Genomic DNA, 10,677 nt, shown 5'->3' with positions numbered 1-10,677 from the left:
ATGCATTCTGCTGTCAATTATTTCCATACTTTTCTTTGACAGGAAAACAAATAGCACAATGAAGTACTTCTCTAAAACATTAGCGTTGACAAGGCAAATATTGCACCATGATGCAAAATGTTTTACTGTATTCTTTCAGTGTTTTCCAGCATTTGCAGATAATACAGAATTACCATCACACATGACACGATGTGTGATGAAACGATTTACATCCACAGGTTACATTAGCTGAGGTTCTTAATTCTGCAGATGACATACTCCTCTTTCACATCTTTTCTTACTCACTTTCAGTTGCTTTACAGTCTGGGCCAAAGTGGTGGACACACTGACACAGTCATTCATATCAGTGGTCAAATGCAAACATTTTAAATGACTGTGGTACTCCTTGTGCCTAACTTCTTACACTTTCTTTTCACTTCTTTTCATCTCTCCTTTTACTTCCTATCCGTTACCTTCCCAGGCTGCCTTCCGCACAGACCTCTCTGTACTGCTGGACCAGGTTGGGACAGGAAAGGAGTCACTCAGCTTTATGAAGCGCAGAATCCGTCGCCTTGCTCAGCAGTGGGCAACAGCCGCCAACCGCCTTGAGGCCAAGCTGGAGCAACGATGGAGGGACCAAAAGAAGGTGAGAGAAGGATGGGAGAGATGAAAACAAAAAGGTGATTGGTGATGGAAGATGAGGGGTAAGAATGGAGTGGGAATGGAGGAGTACAACAACCCAGCTGAACTGTTAAACATGAAAACATTAACACACATAATGCAGCTGAGTATGAGTATGTTCAAGACTCAAAGTGATCTACAGATGCTTTGCAGCAAAATGTAAGTTTCAAGGTTAGCTAAAACCATTTGATTCAAAGATGCTAGGCATGGGAAACACATAAAAAGCCTTTTTCAGATTCCTCTTAAAGGCTTCTTAAAGAGAAAAATTATAGAGGAGGTAATGATAAGTTGTCATCCATCGCTGCTGTCTGCATTCTAATTCTCTAATCTGTGTTACTGTCTTCATGTACCCGCTCCAAAATATTTTTCAAAGCTATATAGTGTCAAATAAGAATTTACTCCATTACTATATTGTTCAATTGTTCAACCTCATTTTGGTTGGCACCAAAGCAGCGCAGTATGGACTTCCTGCTTGTAGCCATGCACACCAAGGGCTGAGTGTGAGAGAAAAGGAAGAAAGAGATGCAAAGATAGATGAGGGAGAAGAAATGAAAGGAGGTAAGAAATTATGACGATGAATGATTTGGATTATTATGAAATGCCAGGCATGTGCCAGTGCCAGAGGGAGAGGAATGAGATGAGAAAGGAAGGACAAGAGGAGGATGGATGGTAGAGGGGAAGGTACTGTAGAATATGGATTAGGAAAGAATGAAAGATGGAGGTGGAGAGTGGAGTCGTGAGACACCTCTGAGATGAGCAAGCAACAAAGACTGGAAAGCCAAGGTGGGTGTTTCATTAAAAAAATGGTTAATGATATAAAACTATGGATGTATTTTAAAAGCATACTCTTTCAAATGTCAACGAAAGCAATATGTAATTAAAACTTCAGGAGTCCTAGAAACTTTTCTGCTGCATGTAACCTTTCACTAAACCACATTTTAGAGCCTACCTATTACACTCCTTACCCTGTTCTGAGTGGACTCATAATCTTTTAGTTAAGAAAATAGTGATAAATGAAAGAGTTAATGTGAGGTGGCAGATTGAGCATAGAGTGCTTCTTCTCCCCAAAATGTTTCTCTCTGCCCCCATCTCTCCCTAAAATAAGTTAACAAGGGTGGAAATAGTCCTCTGTCACTGAGATTGATGTTCTCCTTTCTTGTGGTGCACTGGGGGGATTTGTTATCCTCTATCATGGCTTTGTGGCTGCTAGAACAGCCCATACGCCTTACAACGTGCTACTGCTATCTCAACAGCAGATGTCGTGGTGTTTGTAAGAGTTCGCCTTGGCTGTCAAAAGCTGTTTATCATAATAATTAGAAACGGATGTAAAAAATGTGTGTGTTTGCCAGGTCTGGGTCTGTCTGTGTCTGCCTGACTGCTAATTGGATATCATGGCAGTGAAAGCCAAGGGCAGAATCTCATATGTTTCATTTTGAAAATTGTCCATCCCTACCAGTCAAATGTATCTTTTTTGACTGTTACACTCCTTCCTCAAAGGAAGATTCATTTGCATTTAAACTTTGAAATAAAAGCGCTCACTTTAATATTGAGAAGGGAAACACTGTTTGTTTGATTTTAATTAACTCTGACTCAGGAAAAAAACATTGTCTGATGTGAATTGACTATGGCCTTGCACCCACCTAACCTTTGTCTTTGACAAAATCCCTCACTTCCAATAGCAATTTTAGCATTCTGCTTGAGTGTGCAGTCTTTACAATTCCAATGGGGCTCTGTTGATTCAGGTCTGTTTCCCTGTTTGGCTTTCTCTTTGATTGTAAGCGGAATGGATGTTTACTCAGAAAAAGAATAAATTAGCAGAGCAGAGAGGCAAGTTTGAAGGGAGAAAGGATAGAAGGGGAGAGGAAATGAGAGAAAAAAGCAAGATGATTCTTTTTAACTTTCAGCAGCAACACAAGGACAGGAAACCGGGAGGTGTGTGTGTGTATAAGAGCGACTGTGGAAACTTGATGAATGTTATTCTCAAAGGTTGTTTTTTTTTACAGATTTTCTACAGTCAAAAATATTTGAGAGATAGATGTTTGAGAGATTTTGTATGCATAGTGCCACGGTGAGTGATGAAGTAAAAGTCTCCTTTAGATATTCTAGGAAATCTTTTTATTTTGTGACTATTGTCGGCCCATTTCCTCAGTGCTTGTGGAGTTCAGAAAGAATACAATCAACCTTTTGCTGCACTTCCCTTTCAAAGCAGTTAGACTCATCTTTTTTTTTCAGTGCCGTTATCAAACTTAATGAAAAGCCTGGGTCAACCCATTCAGCCATTATAACGTAGCTGATGGAACATTTTGTGTATAACAAATTGCTGTTCTCTTTTTACTAGACATCAAAGGAGACATTCAGCAAAGCTTTGTTATAATGGAAAGGTTTTTAAGAGACAATAGCACAGATCCAAAGACACTGACCTTATCCTGTTAACCTGCTGCAATGAATTCACCACCTGTCTGGTGTTTAAGTGTCTCAGCAAGTGACTTTGTGTACATCTGAGCCTACTTGGTGTGTGTTGAGCCTGCACATTTAGTGTGTCAGCATATGCCAAATTGTTAATTTCCCTGCTCCCCGTGCCCTCTTGAGAGGTAATTGACCTCTGACTGATGAAGTGCAGACAGTGTAGGAGACTAATGGGATATGGAAGGTGCAGTGAGGAGGTGGTGGTGGGGGGGGGGCAGGTCGGAGCCATATGACAATAAGGAGGAAAGACGTGAGGAGAAATAAAGAGGGGAAAGTAGTCTGTACAGGTGTAAAAGGAGGATGACGGAGAAGGTGAAAATAAGGGTAAAGTAGTGATGGTTGGCAGTGCCAGCTTGTGTTGCCACCCGTGGCCTTCCATCGGACAGCTGCGACCTTCATAAGGGCCACAGTGCATGAGCGAGTAGGGTCACACATACATTCAAACACACACATGCGAGATCTTGCACCAACAGATGCTGAAACAAGCATTAGCATTCTTCTGTCGTTAGCCTGTTAGTGATGAGTGGAGCAGAGCAGAGCAATGGAGTGGTACCACACACTTGAGAGCCACTTCTACTCTCCTGCTCTCATATGTACGCACCAAGGACTTTCCAAGGATTTTATGAAAACACAAACTCATATTACATAAAACGATCCTAGTATCGGCACATGAAAGACAATACATTTCCTGCTTCACAGCTTATGCCAGTTAAATAAAATCTCAAAAAACCCATTCAGAACAGAGATGATATTGTGAAAAAACCTTGATTTGAGGGGTGGCACATGAACACACACACCAAGGCAGATGGGGTGTTGTAAAGGTGAGTGAGAGATTTGAGCGTGCGTCAGTATCGTAACTCTCTGTCTGTCTCAGCGGGTTTGGCAGGGCTTTGTGTTCGATCCCCATGGGATTTAACAGTTGCTTCAGATCCTTTTGAGAATTCCCCGAGCTTGCGGCAAACGAGCAAGCATTCACACTGAACACACACAAACATCCACACACACTGAGTTCATTGATGTATGTCAGTGGGAGACAAATGCGCAAAAAAAAAACTAAAAACAAACAAAAATTCTAAATCCATCAGTAAACATTCACACACTCACACACACACACCATCTGGGAGTACCATAAGTCCACTGTATAAAGAGCTCCACTCTCTCGTGTGTGATTAGATTCCTGAGGGAGGCAGCTGGCCATGATACAGGAGTTTATGAGGAAGCACAGCTTTAGCTTCGGAGTTACTCCCCCTGTTGTCAACTTCCCATTGTGTGGCTTTTCCACCCGTTCAGCTTCATTTTCGAGTGAGTGCGTGAGCAAATATGCGAGAGTGTGTTGGCGGTGATCAGCACCGTAAAACACAGTGAGAACCACCCACCCTAGTTCCTCTCTCCTCTCCGTTCTAGCTATTGATTCTTATTCTGTGATATAAAGGTTACTTCTCCAGCATTGTGCTGATACGTTTCATTGAACTCCACTTTAATTCTGTTCCTGCCTATTAGAGTGAAAGTGAAATCTCTCCTCAGCAGTCTAGATCATGGGTGCAAGTTGCCAGGTTTTGTAAAGCACCCTTACCTCTCTCCCTATTAACTTGTGTCTGTGTGAGTGCCAGTTTTAGAGAATCCAATCCACAGTTATTCAGCTCTGCTGCCACTGTGTGATATTTCTCGTATTTATTTAGCAGTGCTACTGTGCTGCTGCCAGTATGAGAAATTTGCCTCCTTCTGTCTCCATTTTGGCGTGGTTGCCAGTGTTTGTGTGATACACCCTCACCAGCACCACAGCCACCACAAAGCCAAGAGAGTGAACAGTATTGGTGCTGTGAATTCTCACTCTTGCCATCTGCCACCCAAACTGTAATTAAATTTTACTTATCTTTTTTATGAAGCAGAAGTTAATAGAGCAAGCTTATTAAATCAGGGGATTTTTCACGCCAGCTGGAGTGTCACTGGAGCTTGACTCTGCTGCATACGCACCATTGTCCAATGTTTTACACACATTCTGGACATCAGTGGAACGACTTTAGTAGTTGTACTGGATGTATACAGCTATAATACAAAATAACCTCTCCTCACTATATATAAAATTATAATCATTTTTAATTATTAAATATCAGATATGGAGACTGCTGTTTTCTCTCTCTACTATTCAGACACAATCTTTTCCAGGAAATGTGTAGGAGGAGTATGTGTACATTAGTGCATTGTCGCTAATGTGGCATGATGGAGAGGGGAAGAGAGTGCACACTTCTAAAAAGCTCTTGGAAGCTTTTAATCATTACCTCCACAGATCAGAGCCATGACGGTACAGACACATGCACTTACAGTACAGAGCATACATACAAGCAGAGAGAGACAGAAATAGCGAGATGAGACATAGTAAGAAATCACTGTTGAAACTTTCTGGCAACTCCACACAGCTGGTCTTAAGCTCATTATGTATGTTGCATGGAGGTGTTCATGCTGTGTTAGTTAATCAGGATTACTCAGGAGAGCAACGTTTGGACATGGCTGTGTCTAATCCTCTGTGAAAGGCAACGTGTTGCTCGGTTGCACTGATTATGCAGTGGCTAGGTGGGCATGTGTGAGAGGACTGTATCCAAAGTGCAAAGCTGTGTAATAGTGCAACATATAAGCTGTGATAGTTCCTTTACGTGTGTTATATGTTTTAAAAAACAAAGGAGGAGATTTTGCCATTAGGTGTCTAAGAATTAGGTCTGTATAGGCATACGGTGCATGTGAAGTTGGACCATAAAGTCCATAAAGATGGACTTCTACACGTGCATGCTATTCCATTGGAGCATGAGGGGATAATTCGTTGGGGATTTCAAAGAATTACTTTTCAGTTTCCATAATTTTCTTTTTGGAAGAGTCTGAAATTCTAATGATTCTAATCCTCAAACTCATTAAAACAGTTTGCACTGCAGAAGCTTAACTTTCAAGGAGCTTAACTTTAAACAGTAAGCACATATATATATAAATAATATAATGTGAATCAGATTAACTTAAATGTGCTTTATAATATACACATTAAACATTAAGTGTATATAAATTACTGCATCACCAGATAAGACATGTTGTCTGTAAAGGACGTTATTTTAATAAATGTTCTTTGAGGTACATACTAAAGAATGGCTAGTGTTATGTTCGGTGGTGGACCCAAAAGTAAGACATAGATTCAGAGGTATGGTGAAGTTAAGTAGCTTTTATTCCAAAACTTGCTCAATGATGATGATGAAAGGGTTGAGGCACAAGAGTGGATGGCTTACTGGAGGCAGAGCCTAGCGGGCAGGCAGACGGGTGTGGTGTAATTCTAAAGCAGAGATTAAACTAAATAACTAAAACACTAGGACACAAAGAAAACCTGAAAAACATACAACTACTAAAGTGACTGAGAGATTTGGTGCCAGAAGTCTGTTAAAGCTGTGGATGATATACTCAGCTGTCGAAGAGATGCAGGGCAGGCGAGTGGGAATGGTGGACAGCGGATTTCAGACAGGTGTGCAGATGAGCAGAGCTGTGAGCCAGGAGGGTAGCCACACCCACAACACACAGACACAGAGACAGAAAGAAAACTCAAGGGAAAATGCAGGAGTGAAGCCATGGCCATGACAGCTAGATGTTTTCAGGTTTATTATCTAACAGGAAAAATACACTTTTGGATTGGGTTATTGCTGAGTTCAGAGCTACTGCTATGCAAAATGTGAAATTGTGAAACAGGTTTAAACAACAAAGTAAGGCCTAGTTAGCAGCAGGACATCATTGTATAGGGATACGTTTTGTTAATGTTTATGGTTTATTAAATGAAGAGGAAGTTACACAGAAACATACTCATGCCTTTTTTAACCTTACCTTTCAACTTCATCACATTAAGTGATAATTAAGGTTTATCGCAACTCAAGACACTACCCAAAAGAAGTTGGACCAAGCAAGAAACTCGAGCAGTGAGATATTGGTACAAGTTTTAAGCAAACCACCATATTAGCCAAACTTATTTAGAATATTTTGTCCTACTGAATTGTTCATTGTAGAAAAGTTACCAGATCTCATTGTTTACCTTGGTATCAACGACTGTTATGTTTTCATAACCAAAATAAATTTCAGCCAAAACTATTAAATTCAAACTCAAGTTGTAATAAACCCATGAAGTAATATTAGTTAAAGGGGATATAGATGATAAGTAGTTGTATATATAATTTAAAGCCTCTGCATCAGTTGAATATTTAATATTTAACATCCATGGTATTTTTTGCGGTCGATACTCTTGTCAAGTGGAGGATTGTGGTGCAGCTTCTCAGCAGACTTTTATTTTAACTCTTTGCCACAATGTGTGCCTGTATTCCTTTAGATCCTGGTCCATGTGGGCTTCCTGACAGAGGAGTCTGGAGATGTTTTCAGCCCCAAAGTGCTGAAGGGGGGTCCTCTGGGAGAGATGGTCCAGTGGGCAGACATCCTCACTGCTCTCCATGTTTTGGGACATAACCTCAAGATCTCCATGTCTGTCAAAGAGCTGCAGGGGTGAGTTACTCTATGCTAAAGCTACCGAATGCTCGAATGTTTGACTTGTTGTTGGTTGTGGGTTTTGAGCAGGTGATGATGCAAATGTTGACCTCATTTCTCACTCATCAAATCAATTCTCTGGTCATCATTTCCATAATATCTCCCCTTCAGTGAATCAGTGTTTGCTTCTCTGCAGAAAAGACCAAACTGTGGATGTACCTAGTTTGACTACAAAAGCAGCACATACCAGTGGTGTTAGGAATGTAAAAGCAACAGGAAGGATTTAGATTGCTGAAGATCAAGGAGTTAGTGCCACAATTAAACCATTAACCAGAATAAACCTCTATCTGAACTGGTATGGACATGTTTGCTTTGAAAAGAGCTATTGATTGGTGGGGTCAAGGCTACACGTAAACAGTTCTTTCAGTGCTTTCTAACATCTACATGTTTTATTTAATGTATAAATTACTTTCACTAATGTCATCTTGTCATAGTTGTATTTAACATGTTTATTAGGTGGGATACAAAATGTCTGCCACAAAATGACCCCTGATGGCAGCTGTGACAACAAACCGATGATCTTTTACAATCCTCCTGTTATGCTAATGTGATCACACATATTGTATTCAAAATGTGTAAGACAGCATTGTGCTTTAATTACAGCCCATTCCCACTTATCCTAAAGATTAGGTATGAGGGCCGTAGGTTTGTTGATTTATTTGTAGCTGTATTGATCTCATATTGACACACTCCACAGCTTCCTGTCAGTGTGACTGCACTGGTGTGTGTCTTTTTATCCCATGCGTCAGCACGCTTGCATGTTTCTGCTGACGGATACAGCTGTAGAGCCAACACACACACACCGATGGATGGATGTAAATCTACCCTGTTGGGAGAGATCCCTCAGGCTTGTTCTGTCCAGTCTGTGCAATATCTACTTCATGGCGGTGACTGAATAAATCACACAGGTTGTCAAGCTCCCTTAAGATGGATGGCTAATGTTGAACAGTAGAATTATGAATAGGTATGAATTTGAGAAGACAAGTGAATCGTACAGCAGATGGGAGACGTCTTTGTTCAGCCTTGATTGGGCCAATAGTCTTCGTCTTTCTGCCATCGTTGATCACTGAGATGGCACATGTATAGAGTATAGATCAATATAATGATGTCTACAGAGAACCTGCTGTACTCTTTCTACACTGTGACAACTCCCACAAATCATAGAAGAAGTATTGTATTGACCCCAAGCCTTTGGCAGTCATTTTGTAGACATATAACACCTCTGCAGGGAGCAGGAGAGAGTGGGAAAATCTAGAGGCATTTTATACTTAAAAAATGAGTTTAGAGATGGCGGGGACGTCCACAAGGCTGAGTTCAGTTGTCAGACTTGAAATGGATGGCAGGAACGTTTTTAACTGCGTATGTGTTACTATAGTGTCTCGGGACACCAAAGGGACCCCCATTTAAAAACTGGTCTTTCTCACAACCCAGGATGGGATCTTTTTATTTTTCTACTTATTTTTACCAGCATGAAGAATTATTTAGTTCACCTTGCCCACATGAAATGGCTTTAGAAGGAAAAATAGCTTTTAGCTTTGGATTACTCTGGGAAGTAGTCTAATCTTTCTTCAAACCGCATTCGAATCCTGACTTGGTTCTTTTAAAAACACTGGTGTGAGAAAGAGCACACCAACTCTGCCTCCTGATGTCAATCTTTCTACATGGTTTGCTGCAGGAAAGTGGTCAATTGTTTTTTTGTTGATGTGTCACTTTTTTGTTTTCACACCTTTCATTTCCCTCAGCTCCTGCTTTCAGTTCGACAAGAAAGTTAAAAGTTAATGCAGTTTGGTTGTCATGGAGTTATACAATAAAAATTAAAATGCTGTGTTTTCCTTGTATCAGATATTGACATATTTGTCTCAAAACAGATATGTCAATATCTTTATTGATCTTTGGCTCATCATGATGTTTAAAGAACCTTACAGCTACCCAACATACCTAACCTATCTAAAGGATAATATGATAGTTTAAAGTGTCAATTCAGTTAAACCATCAATGATAAAATCAATTCTTGGCAAACAGATGTTGCTGAAAGGAGGATACACTGTTTTTAGCCTTTAGTGGCATTCTGATCCATAAGGTACTCCTTTGTGCTGTCATGCTATGTAGTTTTAGTGCATATCCATCCACCATATTTTCTGCCTCGCTACTAATCTACACACAACTACATGGTGATTCGTGATTTGAAAACCATGAGTATTGATTTTCTGTTTGCTGGCACTGTAAAATACATAGAGGGTAAAAACAGTATTTGTGAAAGAATGAAATCATCAGACACAAAAAACACATAATAATCTGCTTCATCCATGATGTTTCTCTGTACTCTCACATATTGGCTTTGTGTATAGTAACATCATGTCACGTAAATGCAATCATCATTTTTTGTCAGGAAGAAAGGAGGAAACCATAGTGATATTAGTGTCTTTTGTTGATCTCCTTGTTGCTGTTGATGTTGATTTATTGTGATACCGAGCCAGAGTATTGTCTGCTGGTGTGATAGAAATAAAAAGGTATACTGACAGATAAACAATTTCCTATTACATTGTTAAATAAGTCTTTTAGAACTTCTGACACTATTTCAGTTGAAGTTCATATTTCTTTCTCTTCCTACTTTCTCTTACTTATTCTAATATTGTCAGTTTTTTTTAGACATACTGCACTTCTCCCTTTATTCCTCCTATCCTCAATAATCTGCCAAAGACAGGAGGTGATCCATTGTGAAAAAATTTTTCCTGAAGACAAACAGTTAGATAGATGAACAGACCAGGCAGACAAATCTGACAGTGTGGACAGGCACGCCGACCGAGGTGAAAGGAAAACCAGGCAGACAGATAACAATTTTCCCAAAGAGGCTGCTTAGTTGAGTCCAAACACAGATTTGGAAAGTTTTCTCTGCTTCTCTTTGGGCAACACCAGTGTTAAAACAAAACTGAACAAAGAGTGCCCAGGGTCTATCCACCTCCACAGCTCCACAATGCTGTGTGTGTGTGTGTG

The 10,677-nt window shown here is 40.2% G+C and overlaps 1 protein-coding gene across 1 annotated transcript in view; it reads left to right on the top strand.

Annotated features, from left to right (window-relative positions):
• Positions 1-10,677, top strand: part of LOC118327226 (alpha-1,6-mannosylglycoprotein 6-beta-N-acetylglucosaminyltransferase B-like) — a 103,584-nt gene that overhangs the window by 50,565 nt on the left and 42,342 nt on the right. The window contains exons 7-8 of the mRNA XM_035660513.1: positions 461-625; positions 7,472-7,641. Of these exons, the coding sequence (XP_035516406.1) occupies positions 461-625; positions 7,472-7,641 (335 nt within the window). The remainder of the gene's footprint in view (positions 1-460; positions 626-7,471; positions 7,642-10,677) is intronic.

Source organism: Morone saxatilis, unplaced genomic scaffold, assembly GCF_004916995.1.
Source record: "Morone saxatilis isolate NCDOM2014 unplaced genomic scaffold, NCSU_SB_2.0 Contig17, whole genome shotgun sequence".
In the NCBI taxonomy this organism is placed as follows: domain Eukaryota; kingdom Metazoa; phylum Chordata; class Actinopteri; family Moronidae; genus Morone; species Morone saxatilis.
Note: the sequence above shows the minus strand (reverse complement) of the source record. Positions and strands in the feature narration are given on the sequence as shown.